This window comes from Diaphorina citri, unplaced genomic scaffold (assembly GCF_000475195.1).
Source record: "Diaphorina citri unplaced genomic scaffold, Diaci psyllid genome assembly version 1.1 scaffold855, whole genome shotgun sequence".
NCBI lineage: Eukaryota > Metazoa > Arthropoda > Insecta > Hemiptera > Psyllidae > Diaphorina > Diaphorina citri.
Genome location: NW_007378287.1, coordinates 89221 through 116542, shown reverse-complemented (window position 1 = coordinate 116542; position 27322 = coordinate 89221). Strand labels below are relative to the sequence as shown.

At 38.3% G+C, this 27322-nt stretch overlaps 1 protein-coding gene across 1 annotated transcript; it reads right to left on the bottom strand.

Moving 5' to 3' along the window:
- Positions 1–4486: 4486 nt before the first annotated feature.
- On the bottom strand, positions 4487–6463 carry LOC113468800. Its single transcript, XM_026826009.1, has 4 exons — positions 6208–6463; positions 5890–6068; positions 4837–5599; positions 4487–4677 (listed from the first exon to the last, which is right to left on the bottom strand). Exons 1-4 carry the CDS (start codon positions 6455–6457, stop codon positions 4487–4489), a joined length of 1383 nt encoding a protein of 460 aa, XP_026681810.1. The 5' UTR covers positions 6458–6463.
- Between the last annotated feature and the right edge of the window lie 20859 nt (positions 6464–27322).

Genomic DNA, 27322 nt, shown 5'->3' with positions numbered 1-27322 from the left:
TCAGTGGTGTAGTGGTTAGCACGGTGAACTTTGTATGTGGAGGTTAGTGGTTCGAGACCAAGTCAAGTCAGAAAATTCAGAGTAATGTATTAAGAGTTGAACGACATTTGTGACAAGAATTTATGCTGGCACAGTAAAAATTCCTCTAATTTCCAAAACCAAACGTGCAGTATTTATGTGGCCTGGTCTACAGTCTCATGTTGATCAGGTCTGCAGTCTACAGTGACACTGAACTAAGAATAACATCAAAGGGTTAGGTGGTAGAGAACGCCCCAAGATCACCTAGCGGTTGCCTTTCACTCAAGATTCTATTATTAAATGAGGGAATCCCGTCATTTGGTTACGAACATTATTTGTTTTAAAACTCTCATTGTGATCACCTAGCGGTTGCCTTTCACTCAAGATTCTATTATTAAATGAGGGAATCCCGTCATTTGGTTACGAACATTATTTGTTTTAAAATTCTCAATGTCGCAGACACTCCCTGTTCTTAAATGTACCATGCGTACTTCCAATGCCACCCATTTCACGATTTACATGCACCGAAGTAGATTTACATGAATGAATTGAAGTAGATTTAGGTGCATGCACCGAAGGGTGCATGCACCGAAGGGTGCATGCACCGAAGTAGATTTGCATTTTATGGATATTGAAGTATACGTTGCTACTTTCATACTAAATTAGGTGCTTGATGTAAGGTTAGTGTAAAACTCTGGTTATGGTAATACATTCATGTGATGAACTGATTTCATTTAAAAAAGTGACAATCAAGAAATCTTCGTTTGATATATGTATCTTATAATCTTATTATATATCTTACTTACTTACTTTCTAATGATTTTCGCTCTCGTAATGCAAACAATGGTAAACCACATATCAGCACTCTCTAATCATACAGTGGAGAAGAATGAAGAATCAAAATTGGCAATAGCACTTGTTTAAGAGGCTTTAAAGGAGGAACTGTAACAACGGAGGTCTTATTGTCCCGAATTCGAAGAAGAGGACAGGATAGGTAGCAGAATAAAGAGAGATATTGATCCTTTTTTTTTTCACCTTTTCGAGTGTTTGAACGGGGTCGGCGTTTTTCGTCAGCCTCTCAATCAGCCCTGAGGTGGTTGCTTTGGGCTGACATTTCGTTTTACCTACAAATTTACGAGTGGATGCCCTTCGCACTCATCCTTTGTTACCCCAGCCAGACATATAACAACATCCAGCCAGATTTCACATCACCCCCAGTGTCTGAAACCATCACACCAATTGAGGGTTAAATTGATAATCCTTCTTTTGGCTTGGAGTGTTGGTTTTGCATATAGGGTTTTAATAATCGGGACCGGTTGTATTCGGAGCACGTGTGTGCTCTTGATAGAAGCACCTAATAGGAGTATATGTTTAGGTTACCAGCAAGTAATAGTCATTTACTTTGTCTGAATATACTGTGTAGATATCTGACGCATTAGGTGATGATGTTTGGCCGAGGTTTTTTGAGAGATTTGATGAATGGAACTGTAAGATTTTATTGTCCGGAAATGGAAGAGAAAATAGGATAGGAGAAAGCCAGCCGTTCCGAGAACGATATCCGTTCAGGATGAAATCCGGCCCGATTTTTGAAACAATTTTCGAAAATTTTTGCAAGAACCTTGCAAAGTCCATGTTTTTAATAGACTGCTTAAGACGCTTAGGTAAATCATGTGTGATGTAAAATTGGATATTGCGGGATTGCAAACTAAAAACAACAAATTAGTTCGCTTTTTTCCTCGTACATCCCGGTCACATTGACCTCAGTTTCCGACCACCCTGTATATCACGTTTTGCAAAGACAGCATGCTTGAGCTTTCTCCTTCTTTTTGCAAGAACCTTGCAAAGTCCATGTTTTTAATAGACTGCTTAAGACGCTTAAGTCATGTGTGATGTAAAATTGGATATTGCGGGATTGCAAACTAAAAAGAACAAATTAGTTCGCTTTTTTCCTCGTACATCCCAGTCACATTGACCTCAGTTTCCGACCACCCTGTATATCACGTTTTGCAAAGACAGCATGCTTGAGCTTTCTCCTTAAGTCCAAGCTCGCGATAGCCTGGGGCTTAGATCTGAACTTTTTTTCACCAACTCGATAGGGATTATAAGAATGCTTTGGCAAATATAAGTACAGTTAGATCTTGAACCACGCTACGGTCTTTGTGCAAATCGCAGATATTTGGTGCCACGATCAGCTCAACTTATATGATTGGGGAATATAATCTGGCAGGGGAACTTTAAACAAGGAGAATACTAGCCCGAAATCTCCTTTGCTAAAGAAATGACAAAGGATGAGTGCGAAGGGCATCCACTCGTAAATTTGTAGGTAAAACGAAATGTCAGCCCAAAGCAACCACCTCAGGGCTGGTTGAGAGGCTGACGAAAAACGCCGACCCCGTTCAAACACTGGAAAAGGCGAAAAAAAAAGGATCAATATCTCTCTTTATTCTGCTACCAATGGACAGGATCAGGCCATCCTAGACTACCATCTTTCAGCAGAATTCCAATAGATATATAATCAATATCTCTCTTTATTCTGCTACCAATGGACAGGATCAGGCCATCCTAGACTAGCATCTTTCAGCAGAATTCCAATAGATATATAATAAGATTATAAGATACATAGGTATATCAAACGAAGATTTCTTGATTGTCACTTCTAAATGAAATCAGTTCATCACATGAATGTATTACCATAACCAGAGTTTTACACTAACCTTACATCAAGCACCTAATTTAGTATGAAAGTAGCAACGTACTTCAATATCCATAAAATGCAAATCTACTTCGGTGCATGCACCTAAATCTACTTCAATTCATTACTGTAAATCTACTTCGGTGCATGTAAATCGTGAAATGGGTGGCATTGGAAGTTTATAGATACTTACTACTTGTATCTACATGGTTAGCAAATGACGAAGATACAATCTTAAATGTGTTATAAATTGAGACATACCGCTGGACATGAGCTCATGATTTGCATTTTATAGACCCTAATATGTATGTATATAAATGTAAATTTTATAGCACTCAAAGTTGCCATTTCATTGAATGAGATTATCTGGAAGTATGTAGATAAGTAAAAACGTTACCAATTTGTTATCAAACCGCAATCTTTATAGATACTTACTACTTGTATCTACATGGTTAGCAAATGACGAAGATACAATCTTAAATGTGTTATAAATTGAGACATACCGCTGGACATAAGCTCATGATTTGCATTTTATAGGCCCTAATTTGTATATAAATGTAAATTTTATAGCACTCAAAGTTGCCATTTCATTGAATGAGGTTATCTGGAAGTATGTAGATAAGTAAACGGTACTAATTTGTTATCAAACCGCAATCTTTAAACCAAGAAGTACCAAGTATCTTTATACCAATACTATGAGATGTAAACTCTTTGAACTTTGAGTTCTAGTTGTGGTTAAACTGTTTAATCTTCACGAGGAGTGGTGCGATTAACTTTCCTACAATGGCTTTGGACTGGTTTTATTTCCCTACTTGAAATATATCTCCCTAACATTTCCACAACAGCGTTGATTTACCATCCATTCTTTTTTTTATGGAATTTGTTTCACGATATGGAGATCTATGGGTGTTTTTATTTTTCTGTTCATATGTTCAATGAAACCAATGAGAATGCAACGTTCGCAGACACTCCCTGTTCTTAAATGTACCATGCAGGCAATTCGCACGATTTTAATGATTTTCGCTCTCGTAATGCAAACAATGGTAAACCACATATCAGCACTCTCTAATCATACAGTGGAGAAGAATGAAGAATCAAAGTTGGCAATAGCACTTGTTTAAGAGGCTTTAAAGGAGGAACTGTAACAACGGAGGTCTTATTGTCACGAATTCGAAGAAGAGGACAGGATAGGAGAAAGCCAGCCGTTCCGAGAACGAACCTTATCTGTTTAGGACAAAGTTCGTCCCAGGCAGGAGCTTACAAGATAGACGCGCTATCCTCAAAGCTACGCATGTAACAAGGCTGGCAATAACACGTTGAATGAAGCAAAATTTCCAATGGATCACTGAAGATAAGCAATGTTGAGCTTGGTTGACATCTGGACGCGTGATCTCAGGGACGTTATAAATATACTTAGATAAGACATCCTTGAGGGAAAAAATAACCTCCGTGCCTACAGCACTAGGACCACTAGGAGTAGGGTACGTAGGAACGTTTAAAGTTTGAGGTGGATTTTCTATTGACTATAAATACTTTAATACTCTATTGACAATAATAGTAATAAATCTCTGAGCTCACTACTATAAGGTGACTGGATAAATCTAGAAATAATCATAGGTACCGTAAGTTATTGTTATATTTACTTCTAAAGTAAATATAATAAATAAACAAAATTCCATGTCATGCTTGAAATTATTGTCATACCTACTTGTGATTTTTTTTATTTTACCTGTTGGATCTGCAATAAAGTGATAATTGCACGCTAGAAATTTCAAGTTACAAAACGTTGTTAGACAGTATTTGTAAAGTATCAAATTCAAAGCACGCTAGAAATTTCAAGTTACAAAACGTTGTTAGACAATATTTGTAAAGTATCAAATTCAAGTCATAAGTTTTTCGTATGCTTTCTATAGCATGCAGTCGCCTTAGAAACACCAAGCTATTGTCATTATCAGCTATAGCACTTTTTCCTATAAAGTGTGAAAATTACCTGATTCTTCCATACACGAGTCTCATCACATGTAAGGAACGAGATGTTATTCAACATTTCAATAGCAATGGAATTACAAACAATAATGTACACCGTTAAAGTGATTATACTGCGGCCTGTGCCAATAAGCTTGGGGTCATTATGGCTTGTAATTCCTTTGGGGTACTAGAAAACTGAAACTTCATCTTCGGATCTGGGAAGCAACATTTGTTTATCTTGGATTGCTTCTTATTTTTATTGATGCCACTTATATGAACACTCTCTAAAAGCAAAGCTTCTATGTCACTTATTTTACAGTCTATGTTTGCTTGTTTTTCTTCCTCTAATGTTTTTACAAACTTCTTGAATTCATATTTACTCATGACATCGAGTGTTGCTTCAATAGGTTCGTCTTCATACAAGTCATTCTCAAACAGATAGACATTTTTGTCAAAGAAATTGTACATGTACAATGTCTCGACACTTGTCAAATTCATGGCCAAGAGTATGGCTATCGCATCGGTGTAACTGAGGCGGGCGTTTTCAATGTTGACAACTTTCATGTCCGCATGTGTTCGTAAAGCTTTGCAAAATAAACGCATTAATTGTTCCTTTCTATTTACATCGAACACGTTTATGTTTATTGTGTCAAAAAAATCAAAATCAAATACAGTGTTGCTGTCTGTGCTGCGTGTTGGTTTGCTGTTTTTATTACTGTCATTACTATTATTATTTTTATGTCTCCCATTTATGTTGGCATTGGTAATACAATTGTTGAGTGTTTCCTTAATATATCCATAGAGTTGGTTGGAGTATTGCCCAGTACACTTCTCACTCCCAATGAAATCGTGATAGTAACACTGTCCATCCTTTGTAGGAAATAGAAGTGGTCGCAACAGAAAATGATTTAGCCGATTTTTGTGAAATTTCAATCGTATATTCTCGGAATTTCTGTTCAATTTCCAGTAATGATTCCATTCTTGATCCGTCGAAAACTCAAATTGGTTATTAGGACATTTTTTAAGATTTGTAGCTTTTTCTTCGGAGTCTCCTTTCAATTTTTGGATACTTTGCGATTGTTTGTAGAGTTCACTAGATCCTGTAAAAATAAACCATACTTATTATCACTGAAATAAAGGTAATATGTATTTCAAACTAAATATTGTTAGTACCTCACTAGTAGGTATTTAATGGACAATGGATATCTAATGTGAAATTTCAATCGTATATTCTCGGAATTTCTGTTCAATTTCCAGTAATGATTCCATTCTTGATCCGTCGAAAACTCAAATTGGTTGTTAGGACATTTGTTAAGATTTGTAGCTTTTTCTTCGGAGTCTCCTTTCAACTTTTGGATACTTTGCGATTGTTTGTAGAGTTCACTAGATCCTGTAAAAATAAACCATAGTTATTATCACTGAAATAAAGGTAAGTACCTCACTAGTAGGTATTTAATGGACAATGGATATCTAATATATCTATGTTTTTAGATTAGTTTTTGCAAATGGGTTTTGGCGTCTCCACTAACCCTTGTCTTTTCCATCACTCACAACAGTCACAACTTCTGATGTTGGTTTGCACTTGTCTCTGTATCTCTCAAGGAACTTCCTATACACATTGCTGGATTCTTCTTCCACTTCCACACTTTCTGTACCAGTTCCATCGTCTTTAAAATCATCTTCTTCTTTCAGATATCTATCCAAACCAGATAGGACCATGTCCCTGAACATCCAGTCTAGTCTCGAAACACTTGGAACAGAGATTATATCTTTGAGCATACTATCTTTACAAATTCAATCCCCGAGTCATGGTGCTGATTACAGAGCCCTATATGAAATTACACATGTCACAATATGACCTCATCACTGGAAAACTATACAGGTATCCACATGGTAAAATCAAATACAGGTATCCACATGGTAAAATCAAATACAGGTATCCACATGGTAAAATCAAAAGGCAAGCATACTTATATGAAAAAAAGGACCTCTAAACCACACATCATGAGACACCCCGACAAATACAGAATCCTGCACACCATCATACAAGGGAAAATCAATGCCAGAAGTGACCGAGAGGAAGAAGACTTTCGTGGCTGGGAGATCTTGAATCCTGGTTCGAGAAATCCTGGGAACAACTTTTCAGAGCTGCCCAGGACAAACAAGAAATAGGAGTCATGATCGCCTACGATCTCTAGGAGACGACACTACAAGAAGAAGAAATCTGAGTTTCCAACGGAGAAAGAACAAGCTGGGCCCGTCCCTCCGGGAATTTTTCAGCCCGTAGTTTATTCGATCGTGGTTAAAGAAAATCAATACCTACATATGTAATGTGAAAAAATGTGAAAAAATCCTCCAAAAACCAGTTTTTTGGCTTTATGGTTTTCTGGACAAAATTTGCATTTTCGTGTAGCTTATTGGCACAGGCCGCAGTATAATCACTTTAACGGTGTACATTATTGTTTGTAATTCCATTGCTATTGAAATGTTGAATAACATCTCGTTCCTTACATGTGATGAGACTCGTGTATGGAAGAATCAGGTAATTTTCACACTTTATAGGTAGGTAATTGAATTAAATTCCAGTTGGCTGATTAGAAGGACATATGTACCTATGATTATTTCTAGATTTATCCAGTCATCTTATAGTAGTGAGCTCAGAGATTTATGACTATTATTGTCAATAGAGTATTAAAGTATTTATAGTCAATAGAAAATCTACCTCAAACTTTAAACGTTCCTACGTACCCTACTCCTAGTGGTCCTAATAGTGCTGTAGGCACGGAGGTTATTTTTTCCCTCAAGGATGTCTTGTCTTATCTATAACGTCCCTGAGATCACGCGTCCAGATGTCAACCAAGCTCAACATAGCCTATCTTCAGTGATCCATTGGAAATTTTGCTTCATTCAACGTGTTATTGCCAGCCTTGTTACATGCGTAGCTTTGAGGATAGCGCGTCTATCTTGTGTGCTCCTGCCTGGGACGAACTTTGTCCTAAACAGATAAGGTTCGTTCTCGGAACGGCTGGCTTTCTCCTATCCTGTCCTCTTCTTCGAATTCGTGACAATAAGACCTCCGTTGTTACAGTTCCTCCTTTAAAGCCTCTTAAACAAGTGCTATTGCCAACCAAATTCAAATCATAAGTTTTTCGTATGCTTTCTATAGCATGCAGTCGTCTTAGAAACACCAAGCTATTGTCATTATCAGCTATAGCACTTTTCGGATACCTGTATAGTTTTCCAGTGATGAGGTCATATTGTGACATGTGTAATTTCATATAGGGCTCTGTAATCAGCACCATGACTCGGGGATTGAATTTCAATTACTGAATTTACTGATAAGGCACACTCTCCGCACAGACAGTGGACATATCATGCTTGTTGTTATTTACAGTATACCCGTTCTCATTGTTTTCCAAAGCTAAGGGAACCCGTATTCGATTTGGCGATGATCGGATTCCCCCGGTCAAGTTGTTTTTTTTTAGCCCGTTTTTCCTTTATTATTACAATAGTAATAAAAAGGTATAAGGAACGGGTTATTGTATTCGCTTCGGTGTCTGTCTGTCTGTCTGCCTACGAAAAACTTATGACTTGAATTTGATACTTTACAAATATTGTCTAACAACGTTTTGTAACTTGAAATTTCTAGCGTGCAATTATCATTTTATTGCAGATCCAACAGGTAAAATAAAAAAAATCATAAGTAGGTATGACAATAATTTCAAGCATGACATGGAATTTTGTTTATTTATTATATTTACTTTAGAAGTAAATATAACAATAACTTACACTGAATTGTCTCTCCTCACATAATCACTACCAGGTATGTTCAAAAGCATGGATCCCAATGTTTTCCAATCTGTCACCTGTACATACCTCTGAAACAAGGAAAAAGCAAAAAATACAATTAGATAAAAGCCAATAATGAGAATAATAAATTACTCAGGGTTCTACTCGTAAATGTTCCCTGTACATACCTCTGAAACAAGGAAAAAGCAAAAAATACAATTAGATAAAAGCCAATAATGAGAATAATAAATTACTCAGGGTTCTAAATGTTACAAATATTTTATCTGACGTGTTGCTCTTTCTAGGAGACGTACTAAAAACCATCTGCAACTACAAAACACTAGAATGTTTACAACTATTCATAGAAGTTCCTCGTTACTTCAAGCCATCCCAAGAGGAAAACGTACAGATTATATCCAACGAAACCTGGAACCATTGTAAATCTAACTGCCCAAAACTAAGAGTTCATTTCGTCATAAGAGGGCTGTTGTTCAAAACTGCAGAGAAGTTTATCAAAAAGAACGTTCCCCTCTATTCAATTGAGATCAGCACAGGAGCGAAAATATGTGAGGTAGAACAAACTAACAGGCAGAGAAGTTTATCAAAAAGAACGTTCCCCTCTATTCAATTGAGATCAGCACAGGAGCTAAAATATGTGAGGTAGAACAAACTAACAAAATGTTACCTTTACTGACAATCCTAATGAACACATTCCCACAACAACTCCAGGCAGTGTCGATAACATTATGGAAATACATTGGGGATCTAGACAAGGCCCTAGCCAATCTGTTTGTGAAACTAAAACATTTACAAATACTGGAATACACAGGAGCAGTGGAAGATATGGACACTCTGGTGAAGAAAATAATCAAGGTCAAACGTGGATGTGTCAAGAGAATCATATTGAAAGTGAACAATCACTCTGAGCAAGACATTGGCCAAGTTTACCGTCGATATTGTCAAACGTTTCAATCAGATAACGTTGCATTCTCATTGGTTTCATTGAACATATGAACAGAAAAATAAAAACACCCATAGATCTCCATATCGTGAAACAAATTCCATAAAAAAAGAATGGATGGTAAATCAACGCTGTGTCAAACGTGGATGTGTCAAGAGAATCATATTGAAAGTGAACAATCACTCTGAGCAAGACATTGGCCAAGTTTACCGTCGATATTGTCGAACGTTTCAATCAGATAACGTTGCATTCTCATTGGTTTCATTGAACATATGAACAGAAATATAAAAACAACCATAGATCTCCATATCATGAAACAAATTCCATAAAAAAAGAATGGATGGTAAATCAACGCTGATGTGGAAATGTTAGGGAGATAAATTTCAAGTAGGGAAATAAAACCAGTCCAAAGCCATTGTAGGAAAGTTAATCGCACCACTCCTCGTGAAGATTAAACAGTTTAACCACAACTAGAACTCAAAGTTCAAAGAGTTTACATCTCATAGTATTGGTATAAAGATACTTGGTACTTCTTGGTATAAAGATTGCGGTTTGATAACAAATTGGTAACGTTTTTACTTATCTACATACTTCCAGATAATCTCATTCAATGAAATGGCAACTTTGAGTGCTATAAAATTTACATTTATATACAAATTAGGGCCTATAAAATGCAAATCATGAGCTTATGTCCAGCGGTATGTCTCAATTTATAACACATTTAAGATTGTATCTTCGTCATTTGCTAACCATGTAGATACAAGTAGTAAGTATCTATAAACTTCCAATGCCACCCATTTCACGATTTACATGCACCGAAGTAGATTTACAGTAATGAATTGAAGTAGATTTAGGTGCATGCACCGAAGTAGATTTGCATTTTATGGATATTGAAGTACGTTGCTACTTTCATACTAAATTAGGTGCTTGATGTAAGGTTAGTGTAAAACTCTGGTTATGGTAATACATTCATGTGATGAACTGATTTCATTTAAAAAAGTGACAATCAAGAAATCTTCGTTTGATATATGTATCTTATTATATATCTATTGGAATTCTGCTGAAAGATGGTAGTCTAGGATGGCCTGATCCTGTCCATTGGTAGCAGAATAAAGAGAGATATTGATCCTTTTTTTTTTCACCTTTTCGAGTGTTTGAACGGGGTCGGCGTTTTTCGTCAGCCTCTCAATCAGCCCTGAGGTGGTTGCTTTGGGCTGACATTTCGTTTTACCTACAAATTTACGAGTGGATGCCCTTCGCACTCATCCTTTGTCATTTCTTTAGCAAAGGAGATTTCGGGCTAGTATTCTCCTTGTTTAAAGTTCCCCTGCCAGATTATATTCCCCAATCATATAAGTTGAGCTGATCGTGGCACCAAATATCTGCGATTTGCACAAAGACCGTAGCGTGGTTCAAGATCTAACTGTACTTATATTTGCCAAAGCATTCTTATAATCCCTATCGAGTTGGTGAAAAAAAGTTCAGATCCAAGCCCCAGGCTATCGCGAGCTTGGACTTAAGGAGAAAGCTCAAGCATGCTGTCTTTGCAAAACGTGATATACAGGGTGGTCGGAATCTGAGGTCAATGTGACCGGGATGTACGAGGAAAAAAGCGAACTAATTTGTTGTTTTTAGTTTGCAATCCCGCAATATCCAAATTTACATCACACATGATTTAAGCGTCTTAAGCAGTCTATTAAAAACATGGACTTTGCAAGGTTCTTGCAAAAATTTTCGAAAATTGTTTCAAAAATCGGGCCGGATTTCATCCTGAACGGATATCGTTCTCGGAACGGCTGGCTTTCTCCTATCCTATTTTCTCTTCCATTTCCGGACAATAAAATCTTACAGTTCCATTCATCAAATCTCTCAAAAAACCTCGGCCAAACATCATCACCTAATGCGTCAGATATCTACACAGTATATTCAGACAAAGTAAATGACTATTATACTTGCCGGTAACCTAAACCTATACTCCTATAGGTGCTTCTATCAAGAGCACACACGTGCTCCGAATACAACCGGTCCCGATTATTAAAACCCTATATGCAAAACCAACACTCCAAGCCAAAAGAAGGATTATCAATTTAACCCTCAATTGGTGTGATGGTTTCAGACACTGGGGGTGATGTGAAATCTGGCTGGATGTTGTTATATGTCTGGCTGGGGTACTTTAAACAGGGTGTAGGTACACCAACCTGAATTTTCTCTTGCCAAAGAAATAGAAAAGGTTAAGTGCGAAGAACATTCACTTGTAATTTTTTGTAGCTAAAACCAAATGTCAACCTAAAAGCAACCGATGCGCGATGGTTAGGGCTCATTGAGAGGCTGACGAAAAACGTCAACCCCTTCTTCTTCACGATTTTTCTCATTTTTTGACCCCACCCAAAGAAGGGTTAAGAAATATTTGGGCAAGAGCTTGGTCATACCCCGAGGATTGGTTTAGAACTCTTTAACTTTGTGTCCAGATGCTAGTGGTACTTTCACCTCAGTTAACACTAGAGTAGACAGACACACTGGCGTAATAAAACCAATGGTCAAACCTTTTTTTTTTTTTTTTTGTATCAAACACATAATATAATGTATGAATCGAATGAGCGGGAATCGAATGAGCGGCCTAGCGCTTACAAGGTAGACGCACTACCAACCAAGCTTAACTAGGCTGGCAGTACAATAGTCCTAAACTAAAATGGACGCGGCACATAAGGGATCTGGAAGAGACCGCCTTAACATAATAATTAACTGAGCTGGCTCTTAATTTGCTTTAATTACAAGACATGTAGTATCGATAACAACAAGAGAAATCAGGACCGATTTGATGGCGATCCCTTCACAACATCGCTGGTAATTGCTGGCCTTACGATATATCGCTGGTAATTGCTGGCCTTACGATCACGATATAGCCTACGACTACGATATATCGTAAGGCCAATAATTGCAAAACCAAAATTTACCCTGACGAAAACGTACTACTACTACTACTGTTAGTGACACCTCTTCTTTCCTTATCCTACAGGAAGGAAAGTAATGTAATCGGGTCAAATTTTCAATGGTCAGTTTTTAGTGCCAAAACACGTTTTGAGGTCCCTAGAGCCTAAATCCAAAGTTTCAGCCATTGGTCCGTGTATGTGTCTGTCTGTCTGCCTGTCTGTCTGTAAACAAAATATCTCGAGAACGGTAAGAGCTAGAGACTTGGTATGTAGCTGTCAAATGTTGTGGAAATGTTAGGGAGATAAATTTCAAGTAGGGAAATAAAACCAGTCCAAAGCCATTGTAGGAAAGTTAATCGCACCACTCCTCGTGAAGATTAAACAGTTTAACCACAACTAGAACTCAAAGTTCAAAGAGTTTACATCTCATAGTATTGGTATAAAGATACTTGGTACTTCTTGGTATAAAGATTGCGGTTTGATAACAAATTGGTAACGTTTTTACTTATCTACATACTTCCAGATAATCTCATTCAATGAAATGGCAACTTTGAGTGCTATAAAATTTACATTTATATACAATATACATATTAGGGTCTATAAAATGCAAATCATGAGCTTATGTCCAGCGGTATGTCTCAATTTATAACAGATTTAAGATTGTATCTTCGTCATTTGCTAACCATGTAGATACAAGTAGTAAGTATCTATAAACTTCCAATGCCACCCATTTCACGATTTACATGCACCGAAGTAGATTTACATGAATGAATTGAAGTAGATTTAGGTGCATGCACCGAAGGGTGCATGCACCGAAGGGTGCATGCACCGAAGTAGATTTGCATTTTATGGATATTGAAGTAATTATTATTTATTAAATTAAAATTATTTGAATTAACGAAATAAACTGCACTACCTCACTAGGCCTTTGCTGTACTACAATAATAAAAAGTATGTAGGTACCTAAGTACCTACATACTAAAGGGGTGGGGGGGGAGCAAAACAAGAAAACAAACAAACCTTTCTTGTGCCGTCGATTTTATTATTACGTCAGTGTGAATTGATGAGACATTTTACGATGTGATAAATGAAACAAACATGGTGATAAGACTTTGATATCAACCTGGGTACCCTATAATATCATTCTACAGAGATTGACTTCGGAGTAACCAACAAACATGGTGATAAGACTTTGATATCAACCTGGGTACCCTATAATATCATTCTACAGAGATTGACTTCGGAGTAACCCTAAAAAAAGGCTTTCAGCTCGACAGGCATTTCGCGGAACAGTCAATAGGTTTTTTTTTTTTTTTAATCCTTCGAGTCCCGGGTTCAGTGGATTCAAGAATCTGGATTCTTTGGATTCTCTTTCATTTTTCTTACAGAGATATTTTTAATGCCTATTTTCTCCCACTGAGAATCAAACGAATCCAGTCCCCGAGTGGATCCCTTGTGTGAACATCACACGACTTTCCTCATCCTATTGAATGATGCTTATTTTGGGTGTTCTTGTTCTTATAGCCAAACTTTTACAATACATATCTCTAACCGTTTAGTCGGTATAGCTGAAAACCGCCAAAAAAAAAAGGTCAAAAACCGCCAAAAAGCGGTCAATATACGGCCAACCGCAGCACCTATCTCAACCAAACGTTTTGAGTTGCACCCTTGTCACATTTTTAAACTACATACCAAATTTCAAGTGCTAGCTCATACCGTTCCCGATATATTGTTAAATTACACCGAAAACCGCCAAAAAGCGGTAAAATGCCGCCAACCGTTGTACCGATCTTAACAAAAAGTTTCGTGTCGCATCCTTGTCACATTTGACAGCTACATACCAAATTTCAAGTCTCCAGCTCTTACCGTTCTCGAGATATTTTGTTTACAGACAACAGACAGACACACACACGGACCAATGGCTGAAACTTTGGATTTAGGCTCTAGGGACCTCAAAACGTGTTTTGGCACTAAAAATGACCAATGGCTGAAACTTTGGATTTAGGCTCTAGGGACCTCAAAACGTGTTTTGGCACTAAAAACTGACCATTGAAATCTTGACCCGATTACATTACTTTCCTTCTTATAGGATAAGGAAAGTAAAAAAGGCTTTCAGCTCGACAGGCATTTCGCGGAACAGTCAATAGGTTTTTTTTTTAATCCTTCGAGTCCCGCATTCGATGGATTCAAGAATCTGCATTCTTTGGATATAGAGATATTTTTAATACCTATTTTCTCCCACTGTGAACCAAACGAATCCAGTCCCCAAGTGGATCCCTTGGATTCACTGGATTCGAATGTTGCCACTGCGGAGTACTTACTTGTTGTGGTAGACAGTTAGACTTTATGACTGACCAATAAGATGATTAGTATTCCTTGGTTCTTGTTTTGAAACATTTCATACTATCTCTTCAAATCCTCGTGACATACCATGGCAAGGAATTTTATTTCGTACAGCTACATTGGACTCATGTGGTCTGTGACTCTGTGCCGTAGCATGTCCATTCCGTACGTCCCTCATTAGATTGGCGATAAGAGAGACAATACTTCCAATTTCGATGCTTGAACTTACAATCGAAACTCTTTACTAAGGATATCTAACGTCACTGATACTAAGGATATCTAACGTCACTGATATAACTGCTAAGGTCTTTAGTGACGACAGGGGTTTCACCCTCCACTCGGCAAAAGCTTTCCGTGCGATTTATCCTTTGAAGGTAGGTATCGCAAAAACCGTACGTGTTTACGTCAAGTTGTGAACTGTGATTGACCAGGAAAACTGTACGACTTATCATACAATTTAACCGTACATCTTAATGTGCGTGTTATGGGTATCACTGTACCAGACTGAGGTTAACCAGACAGACCCGAAGAGTTATACATTGTGTCATGAACCAGCAACATAAACTAGTATGTGTCTAGCATTGCAAATTCTTCTAAATCGCTCTTTCAATTTGAAAATAGCTTCGATACGTATCGCGCTCGCACTTTATCGCTTCGTTATCAAAACACTTTCTATGGCCTTGAATCGATTCGTGGCGATTCTTACTATCATGATTGCTGTAGCAGGTAAGGATAGGTAGGGTTATTGTGTGAAGCGATTTCCAGCTTGGGTCACTTGGGTGGGCCACTTAGGATGGGTTTTTCATGGCAATAAAAGAGCCCTTTGAATAAATGGGAACTGTGAACATCCATGTCTAACGGAGATCTTTAAAAGAACGACTCTTTTGGTTCAAAGAAAACCCCAGATACTATGTTTTACGTGGCGCTGTCGATGTATGTAAATATTGTAAATGTAAAATAAGACAAATTTTTCTTTTTTCTGAATAAATTGGAATTTGGCACTTCACTCTAGATTGACCCACCTCTATTCAATTGTTCGTCTAACATTTTCAATGATTCTTTGTCTCATTGCCACCACAAACACATCATAAAGCAGAAGTAAGCAGTTTTGCTCAGACACAAGATTCCATGTCGATTCAACAACTTCACATGTTCGATGCAAACCATATGATTTCACGTTGACTTGTGGCCAGCCAAGTTTCATGCGCGTTCCACCTTTTGAACACCGAAATTACCGAATCGCAGGTCCTGTCACTTTTACTTTTCACACCATTATCAAATTATGCATATGAGGTGGAGGTGGGTGGTCATGTGGTAATTGGTAAGACATTAAGAATCACTGGCGATGTAAGGAGTTTTGATGCTATCTTTAAAGAGTGTGAGGTACAAAGTTTTACCGAAACTGTAGAGGTACCTAAATTTGAATATACAAGATCTATATGGTTTTGACGATAGATACCTTTCTATTGTTCAGAGACTGTTAGGTATCTGTAAATAGTAAATACTGGTAACAGAAAGTACAGGAAAGAAGACTTCAGTGGTTTGAACATGTGGAAAGAAGAGAGGAAGCATATGTGGGAAAGAGAGTGAGAAGAATGGAAGTGAGCGGGAAAAGAAACAGAGGAAGACCAAAAATGAGATACATGGACAAGATCAAAGAAGATTTGAAAGAGAAAAACTTGGATTGCAGCCTCGCCCAAAACCGAGCAGCTTGGAAAACAGAAACACGAAATGTCGACCCCACTTGAGTGGGAAAAGACTAAGTAAAAGAAGAAGAGTAAATACTGGTAACAATAAAGTGAAAAGTTTTAGCTAAACAGTAGACTAGCTAAATTTGCATGTAGTGACGTTATCGATTCTTGTAAAGGGTAGAGAAACCAAGTATAGAGGACTAGGACCATTTTGAAAATCGTTCCTGAGGATATGCTTGGATGGATCACACTAGCAGGTGCGGCCTAAGGGTCTAAGGAAAAGGCATATTGTAAAAGTTAGGGTAAAAGAACACTCAAACAAGCATCATTCAATAGGATAAGGAAAGTCGTGTGATGTTCACATCAGATTTTTTAAAGAAATTTAACGTCATTATATAACTGATGCTAAGGTTTTTAGTGACGGGAATGTTACCCTCCATACGGCGACAAGCTACCTACTCGAATTAACATCAACCAGCCATACTCCCAGGAGCATGCATTTGCCCAGATGAACACCCATCCGGATATTGACCACGCGCAACGTTGTTTAACTTCAATGACCTTTCTTGTGTAGTCCCAATAAGGTCCGGTCAGTTTAACTCACCTTTGGAAAGGGGGCATCTGCTGGCTTTCGCCTCAATTCCCCTGATTATACCTACTCGTATATATTAAGTACACTTAACATCAACCAGCCATACTCCCAGGAGCATGCATTTGCCCAGATGAACACCCATCCGGATATTGACCACGCGCAACGTTGTTTAACGTCAATGATCTTTCTTGTGTAGGTCCGGTCAGTTTAACTCACCTTTGGAAAGGGGGCATCTGCTGGCTTTCGCCTCGATTCCCCTGATTACTGATTATACCTACCCACTCGTATATTAAGCTTTTGTTATGACAACTGCTTATGCATACGGAGTAGATTTGATGAGGAAATTTCTCTATTGCACAGTTACCAGGTTAGCACAGTTAAATATAAAGTACCTGTTTAAAAAGTAACTTCCCGAGTTGACTAGGCCGATCATGATGGTTGCACCATCCCTGATCTGTCTGTTATTAGCAATCACTTCAACTACACCACATACGATTGTTATGACAACTGCTTATGCATACGGAGTAGATTTGATGAGGAAATTTCTCTATTGCACAGTTACCAGGTTAGCACAGTTAGATATAAAGTACCTATTTAAAAAGTAACTTCCCGAGTTGACTAGGCCGATCATGGTTGCACCATCCCTGATCTGTCTGTTATTAGCAATCACTTCAACTACACCACATATTTATCTTGTAGACTCTCTTAGACTCTTTGTCTGTTTTCCATTCTCTCCAGCAGTGACAAGATCTCGTTTATCATTGTGCTTGGGTAAAATATTGACTTGGCATTAACGTGTACAATTGTACTGAGTACTTTTTTCAAAGCCTAATAAATTGCAGCGCTTTCTATTTTTAGCTCAGGATTGGCGTTGGACAAGTGCCTTTTACTTCGTGCCTATAACGTGTTCGATCCGAGACTCCAAGAAATGGAATGGGTTTGAACAATTGGATGGATTTATCGAGTTGTTGTTGAATATAACGGAATATAACCAGAACTAATCAAGGTGCAAGGGCAGTCAGTAGTGCTGAGTGCTTCAATTGTTGATGTCCTAATAAGGCCTCGTCCAATGAGCGAAGAACCGTTCCCCAAATTCTCCAATTGACCAATTCTCTTATCTTGTAGACTCTCTTAGACTCTTTGTCTGTTTTCCATTCTCTCCAGCAGTGACAAGATCTCGTTTATCATTGTGCTTGGGTAAATTATTGACTTGGCATTAACATGTACAATTGTACCGAGTACTTTTTTCAAAGCCTAATAAATTGCAGCGCTTTCTATTTTTAGCTCAGGATTGGCGTTGGACAAGTGCCTTTTACTTCGTGCCACCTCAGATTTGGATTTTTCCCAACTTTTTACATAGGAATCGACCATTTATTCATAATTTTTACCCATTTGCAACTCCTCCATTGATAGGGTATAGGGCACGCCTGTAAAAACACCGATATAGTTGTGTTAAATGGTGGATAATGGTAGAACCGTAGAAGCTAATGTAGTCTCCGTATTAAATGCAGGATAATGGTAGATAGAAGCTCATGTTAATTAATAGTGTGTAAAGGTATAATTGATTCTTGAGTGGAAAGTAACCAGAGGGTGAGATTAACTCCTGGGGCATTCTCTAACACCTAACCCTGGGATAGTCGATCGACGAGGTGAAGAGATTAATCTATAATATGTTTTTTCTTAGGAAAAAAAAAGATGAGTGTTCCACCGCCGTTTTTATTTCGTAGCAATGAAACAACTGCTGCATTAGACGCATGTGCTATCACAGACCACGTGATGGGATCTCGTGTAGCCATAATCAACTGATCACTAATCATAGTTATCAAGAGATTACTAGAATGTAATCATAATCACGATAGAATAACCGGAATAACAATAACTAATCACAAGGGTACCTACAAATACCAGAGTGGTTCTATTTCTGCACACAGAACGAGTTCAAAACGGATTGCCCGATGAACTTCAGTAAAATTCGTATTGTAAACTTCATAGGTTACTGTAGTGACCTCTGTTAGAGGAAGGTAATTGGAGTCGAAGCATTCTGTAACTTTGTGCTTAGATTCCGAACAATCTCAACAATCCTATGTAGGAACGAGGAAAATCTTATTGAAACTTTCCTGAGAGGGAATTCTCATTACAAGAATAGATCAGTTGCGCTTACTTGGGTGATGTTTCAAAGTCATAGAGCAGAAAAAATGAGGACCAACGGAATTTTTATTACCTTCTTGACACACCTTTAGAGTTCCATTACCTTCTTGACACACCTTTAGAGTTCCATTACCAAAGGTCAACTATCCAACATGAATCAAAAAAGAAAAGGAGGTTTGATGGAGGGAACCGTAACTGCTAAGGTCTTATTGTCCCGAGAGCGAAGAGAGAAGGAAGACAGGATAGGAGAAAGCCAGCCGTTCCGAGAACGAACCTAATCTGTTGATAAAATCCTCCCCGGGCGGGAATCAACCCGTGACCTATTGCTTAGGTTCTGGACCTTACTTTCCTTGACAGATTGTCATTTGCAGAGTCGAATCAACCCGTGACCTAGGATCTTACTTTCCTTGACAGATTGTACGTATAATTCGCAGAGTACGGAGTTCATTGATAAAAACACCAGAATCACAGTTACTACGAATCTACTACGCCAGACAAGTTCAAAAATACGACGCGATGCCCTTATCTCGAAGTGAGTCAATCTTGGGTTTGATTGTGGGCTGGGTGCCATAAATTTGACATTTTTCTTGGAATTTGCCAGAATAGGTATGTATACCATACGTATAATTATATCTATAGGTAAGTAAGTACATGATAATAATATTATACTTAATACCTATTTGTTATCCTCATTTACCTACACAAACCTAATTACCTATGCACCTATATTAGTTACCTATATGTATTATTTTTTATGTACTGTACCGTGCACATAAGTATCAGCTGGAGTTGGAAATATATAGGTTGAAGTTGGAGCGACAGTCATGTTTTTGTTTGTTTATAAATACCTAGGTCAGAAAATCACACTCGTTTCTAGTTTCCAGCAATATCTAGAAATGGAAGTTTGGCACATCCAGAGCTCTTGATAACTTGATAGATGACTAATTTGCCAAATTGCTACTGTATTAAGTGCCTATTTGTAAAATGAATCAAAAAAGAAAAGGAGGTTTGATGGAGGGAACCGTAACTGCTAAGGTCTTATTGTCCCGAGAGCGAAGAGAGAAGGAAGATAGGATAGGAGAAAGCCTGCCGTTCTGAGAACGAACCTAATCTGTTGATAAAATCCTCCCCGGGCGGGAATCAACCCGTGACCTAGTGCTGGACCTTACTTTCCTTGACAGATTGTAATTCACAAAGTCCGGAGTTCATTGATAAAAACACCAGAATCACAGCTACTACGAATCTACTACGCCAGACAAGTTCAAAAATACGACGCGATGCCCTTATCTCGAAGTGAGTCAATCTTGGGTTTGATTGTGGGCTGGGTGCCATAAATTTGACATTTTTCTTGGAATTTGCCAGAATAGGTATGTATACCATACGTATTTATATGTATAAGTAAGTACCTACATGATAATAATATTATATTTATACCTATTTATTATCCTCATTTACCTAGGTACATAAACCTAATTACCTATGCACCTATATTAGTTATATTATTTTTTATGTACTGTACCGTGGTCATAAGTATCAGCTGGAGTTGGAAATATAGGTTGAAGTTGGAGCGACAGTGATGTTTTTGTTTGTTTATAAATACCTAGGTTAGAAAATCACACTCGTTTCCAGTTTCCAGCAATATCTAGAAATGGATGTTTGGCAACATCCAGAGCTCTTGATAGCTTGATATACGACTAATTTGCCAAATTGCTACTGTATTAAGTGCCTATTTGTATATCTAATAATTCAAATTCAAAATAACGAAATGATTTGAGCAATGCTGTGGTCGATGTAAATAACATGCAGGTAGACACATAATTATGTTCACTACAGTTTAACAAAATAATTTTAAAATATAATATGCATAATTGCATATTCCTTCATTCCAACATTCAATAAATTAAATTACTATAATGTCGATAGGTAAAATTTCTTTCAAAACTATCCAAAGTTTCTTAATCTACAATCAAACAGGGAAAAAGAACCCGAACCTTGTTTACTTTGCTAGTTTTTAGAGCGAATCCTCTATTTGTAACTTCAACTTTATCAGGACTACCACTTACCACTATGACCTTAGAGGACTTTGGTCTGCGTAAAGCAACGTCTATTATTTATGGTGGAGGTGGGTGGTCATGTGGTAATTGGTAAGACATTAAGAATCACTGGCGATGTAAGGAGTTTTGATGCTATCTTTAAAGAGTGTGAGGTACAAAGTTTTACCGAAACTGTAGAGGTACCTAAATTTGAATATACAAGATCTATATGGTTTTGACGATAGATACCTTTCTATTGTTCAGAGACTGTTAGGTATCTGTAAATAGTAAATACTGGTAACAGAAAGTACAGGAAAGAAGACTTCAGTGGTTTGACTTTTGAACACCGAAATTACCGAATCGCAGGTCCTGTCACTTTTACTTTTCACACCATTATCAAATTATGCATATGAGGTGGAGGTGACTTCGTGCCTATAACGTGTTCGATCCGAGACTCCAAGAAATGGAATGGGTTTGAACAATTGGATGGATTTATCGAGTTGTTGTTGAACAACGTGTTCGATCCGAGACTCCAAGAAATGGAATGGGTTTGAACAATTGGATGGATTTATCGAGTTGTTGTTGAATATAACGGAATATTACCAGAACTAATCAAGGTGTAAGGGTAGTATTGCTGAGTGCTTCAATTGTTGATGTCCTAATAAGGCCTCGTCCAATGAGCGAAGAGCCATTCCCCAAATTCTCCAATTGACCAATTCTCAAAAAATGGCCTTGAAATGTCTGTTGCTAAAGGTTCAATTAAGTCCAAGAATCGAAGAAATCCTCTTAAAATGCTCCAATGATCTCGAAATTTCTATAGCCAAGTACGTACTACTTCACTTGCATAAGGTCGTACTACTTCACTTCCAAATAAGTCAAATTCCAAGAATTCCCTCCAAATCCTCCCAATTCTCGAAAGGGTAGTATTGCTGAGTGCTTCAATTGTTGATGTCCTAATAAGGCCTCGTCCAATGAGCGAAGAACCATTCCCCAAATTCTCCAATCGACCAATATTCTCAAAAAATGGCCTTGAAATGTCTGTTGCTAAAGGTTCAATTAAGTCCAAGAATCGAAGAAACCCTCTTAAAATGCTCGAATGATCTCGAAATTTCTATAGCCAAGTACCTACGTACTACTTCACTTGCATAAGGTCGTACACTTCCAAATAAGTCAAATTCCAAGAATTCCCTCCAAATCCTCCCAATTCTCGACTGATCTTCAAATTTCTAGAAGTGATCGACCAGGAATCAAGAGTAATCAAGAGTCTATAACCTGTTGCCACTGCAGAGTACTTACTACACGAGAACACCAGAAAGTAACCCGTTGAAATATGTTGTCGAGACAGTGTGGACGGTTCAGTCGACATCAATCGACGGTGTCCACTATCTGTCGACACACCTTTAGAGTTCCATTACCTTCTTGAAATCCTCCCAATTCTCGACTGATCTTCAAATTTCTAGAAGTGATCGACCAGGAATCAAGAGTAATCAAGAGTCTATAACCTGTTGCCTGTTGCCACTGCGGAGTACTTACTTGTTGTGGTAGACAGTTAGACTTTATGACTGACCAATAAGATGATTAGTATTCCTTGGTTCTTGTTTTGAAACATTTCATACTATCTCTTCAAATCCTCGTGACATACCATGACAAGGAATTTTATAAGATGATTAGTATTCCTTGGTTCTTGTTTTGAAACATTTCATACTATCTCTTCAAATCCTCGTGACATACCATGGCAAGGAATTTTATTTCGTACAGCTACATTGGACTCATGTGGTCTGTGACTCTGTGCCGTAGCATGTCCATTCCGTACGTCCCTCATTAGATTGGCGATAAGAGAGACAATACTTCCATAAGATGATTAGTATTCCTTGGTTCTTGTTTTGAAACATTTCATACTATCTCTTCAAATCCTCGTGACATACCATGGCAAGGAATTTTGTTTCGTAGAGCTACATTGGACTCATGTGATCTGTGACTCTGTGTCGTAGCATGTCCATTCCGTACGTCCCTCATCAGATGGGCGATAAGAGAGACAATACTTCCCAACCCAGCCGTTCCGAGAACGAACATTATCCCATCAGGATAAAATCCGCCCCGGGCGGGAATCGAACCCGCGGCCCAGCGCTTACAAATGAAACTGAATTCGATGAATTCGTTAGATTCAGAAAAAAACCCCTAATGACTCTTGTGACAAGCTGACAAGCATCTTTATGCTTCACACAATTAAAATTCCTTGCTTACTATTACGGTAATGACATTACCACAAAAGGTACAATGTAAGACGGTGAAAAAAAAATTGGCAATTTGAACCATGTGAGTGGGATCGTCATGTCTTCTACCTTTTGTTCTATCAAGAACCAAGTTGTATGTGCTTGTAAAATATGAATATTAAACTTTGCGATTCTTACGAGTCCTCATTTTATTAAAATCCACATACAGGAGGATTCGGAAAGTCCGCTGTGTTTTGTTCCAAACAAGTTGGTTGTGCACGTGGACCGTGTATTTTTTGGTTTGGGAAATCCGCTGTGTTTTTTTCCAAAAAAGTTGGTTTTGCCCGGGGGCCGTTTTTTTTTTTTTTTTTTTTTTTTTGTATCAAACACATATAATGTATAAACACAAACACGTGTATCAAACACAATATTACGAGGACCGTGCAATTTTTTTTTCTTTTTTTTTTCTTTTTTAGGTTTGGTCGAGGGTACTGTGACTGCCAAGGTGAGACCTTCGACTTCGATTTCGTCGAAGACAGAAGGAAGACAGGATAGGAAAAAGGCAGCCGGTCCAAGAACGAACATTATCCGTTCAGGATAAAATCCGCACCTGGCGGGAATCGAATGAGCGGCCTAGCGCTTACAGGGCAGACGCACTACCAACCAAGCTTAACTAGGCTGGCAGTGCAATAGTCCTAAACTAACTAGTTCTAAACTAAAATGGACGCGGCACATAAGGGATCTGGAAGAGACCGCCTTAACACACTAATAATTAACTAAGCTGGCTCTTGAAAGACTTAATTTGATTTAATTACATGTCATTTGACTTTCCTTCAATCCCATGCAGCATACAGTTCCAACACAAAAGATCTTCAAATTTCAGAGCTCCAGAATTCAACTGACAAAAGAGTACCTCCGCTAAAGTTGGAACTAGCCAGCCTAGTTAGCTCGGTGGGTAGAGCATCTGCCTTGTAAGCGCTAGGCCGCGGGTTCAATTACCGTCCGGACCGATTTTATCCTGAAGGGATAATGTTCATCTCTTATCCTGTCTTCCTTCTCTCTTCGATTTCGGGACGATAAGACCCTAGCAGTTACAGTTCTCCCTATCAAACCTCTTGAAAAAAAAGTTGGAACCTCAAAAGACACTCTGTATATTACACTTCCTATCCTGTCTTCCTTCTCTCTTCGATTTCGGGACGATAAGACCCTAGCAGTTACAGTTCTCCCTATCAAACCTCTTGAAAAAAAAAGTTGGAACCTCAAAAGACACTCTGTATATTACACGGGACCGATCGGTCCATGATCGGGCCTGACTAGCCCTGCCCCTGAGGTATTGATCAAGCTCGTGCATATTGTAACAATCATTGTTATCATTGTGATTCTAATGTCCATGTAAGTACATACTTGACTACTTACATTTTACATTTGCATAGAACTTACAAGTCGAAGCATTCTGTAACTTTGTGCTTAGATTCCGAACAATCTCAACAATTCTATGTAGGAACGAGGAAAATCTTATTGAAACTTTCTTGAGAGGGAATTCTCATTACATAAGAATTGATAGGGTATAGGGCACGCCTGTAAAAATACCGATATAGTTGTGTTAAATGGTGGATAATGGTAGAACCGTAGAAGCTAATGTATTCTCCGTATTAAATGCAGGATAATGGTAGATAGAAGCTCATGTTAATTAATAGTGTGTAAAGGTATAATTGATTCTTCAGTGGAAATTAACCAGAGGGTGAGATTAACTCCCGGGGCATCCTCTAACACCTAACCCTGGGAAAGTCGATCGACGAGGTGAAGAGATGAATCTATATGTTTTTTCTTAGAAAAAAAAAGATGAGTGTTCCACCGCCGTTTTTATTTCGTAGCAATGAAACAACTGCTGCATTAGACGCATGTGCTCTGTGTCGTAGCATGCCCATCCCGTAGTATGCCTCTCATCAGATGGGCGAGAAGATTTAGGTGCTGGGTCAACACGAGAGCACCAGAAAGTAACCCGTTGAAATACCTATGTTGTCGAGACAGTGTGGACGGTTCAGTCGACATCAATCGACGGTGTCCACTATGTGTCGACACACCTTTAGAGTTCCATTACCTTCTTATGTAGTCAAATTCGTAAATATAGGTATGTAAATGAGGATAAAATTGTATGCCACGACTGGGGTTGAACCCGCACTGTTAATCAAAGCTCAATCAAACGGATAGTTCACTAAAAAAGTATAGGGTTTAGGTATCTTGGATGTTGAAACTCTTGACGTTTCGGTTCGACACAGAACATGATGATCCAAGACTCGTGGGACCATGTACCACCGGGCCTCGGATCTACACAGATTCATTTTTTCTGAGAATGCTCTAATACTATGCGGCACAGTCTCGAACCATGTTCAAAGGTCAACTATCCAAATGTTAATCAAAGCTCAATCAAACGGATAGTTCACTAAAAAAGTATAGGGTTTAGGTATCTTGGATGTTGAAACTCTTGACGTTTCGGTCCGACACAGAACATGATGATCCAAGACTCGTGGGACCAAACTGTCTTAATTTCCATGTCAACAAGTTCATATGAATAAATTCTGTGGACAACAGACTTATGTACCACCGAGCCCCGGATCTACACAGATCCATTTTTTCTGAGAATGCTCTAACACTATGCGGCACAGTTTCGAACCATGCTGTATCGATAACAACAAGAGAAATCAGGACCGATTTGATGGCGATCCCTTCACAACATCGCTGGTAATTGCTGGCCTTACGATATATCGTCATCGCTGGTAATTGCTGGCCTCACGATATAGCCTACGACTACGATATATCGTAAGGCCAATAATTGCAAAACCAAAATTTACCCTGACGAAAACGTACTACTACTACTACTGTTAGTGACACCTCTTCTTTCCTTATCCTACAGGAAGGAAAGTAATGTAATCGGGTCAAATTTTCAATGGTCAGTTTTTAGTGCCAAAACACGTTTTGAGGTCCCTAGAGCCTAAATCCAAAGTTTCAGCCATTGGTCCGTGTATGTGTCTGTCTGTCTGCCCAAATCTCTCAAAAAACCTCGGCCAAACATCATCACCTAATGCGTCAGATATCTACACAGTATATTCAGACAAAGTAAATGACTATTATACTTGCCGGTAACCTAAACCTATACTCCTATAGGTGCTTCTATCAAGAGCACACACGTGCTCCGAATATACAACTGGTCCCGATTATTAAAACCCTATATGCAAAACCAACACTCCAAGCCAAAAGAAGGATTAATATATTAGACTTTTTTTTCTTCCATGTTCAACAGGTTACCAACAGGCGGGCCGCGCCTCTACATTCCTGACCTCCACTCTCTCTCTCTCTCTCTCCCTCTTCAACAAGCAAAAAAAAAAAAAACATCATTGTACTCAGCTTAAAGAACTTCTTGCGGATCGGGATGTACCAATATCTTGAGATAGTACGTACGGGGTAACTAATCCGATATAAACCATCGCTCTAGGAAACTTTAGAACCGGTGGTATCTGGTATCGATAAGATGGTTTCAGACACTGGGGGTGATGTGAAATCTGGCTGGATGTTGTTATATGTCTGGCTGGGGTACTTTAAACAGGGAGTAGGTACAGCAGTCTGAATTTTCTCTTGCCAAAGATATAGAAAAGGTTAAGTGCGAAGGACATTCACTTGCAATTTTTTGTAGCTAAAACCAAATGTCAACCTAAAAGCAACCATCGCGCATCGTATACAATGCGCGATGGTTAGGGCTCATTGAGAGGCTGACGAAAAACGCCAACTTGGTAATTGCTGGCCTCACGATATAGCCTACGACTACGATATATCGTAAGGCCAATAATTGCAAAACCAAAATTTACCCTGACGAAAAATATTTACGTACTACTACTACTGTTGGTGACACCTCTTCTTTTTTAAAGAAATTTAACGTCATTGTATAA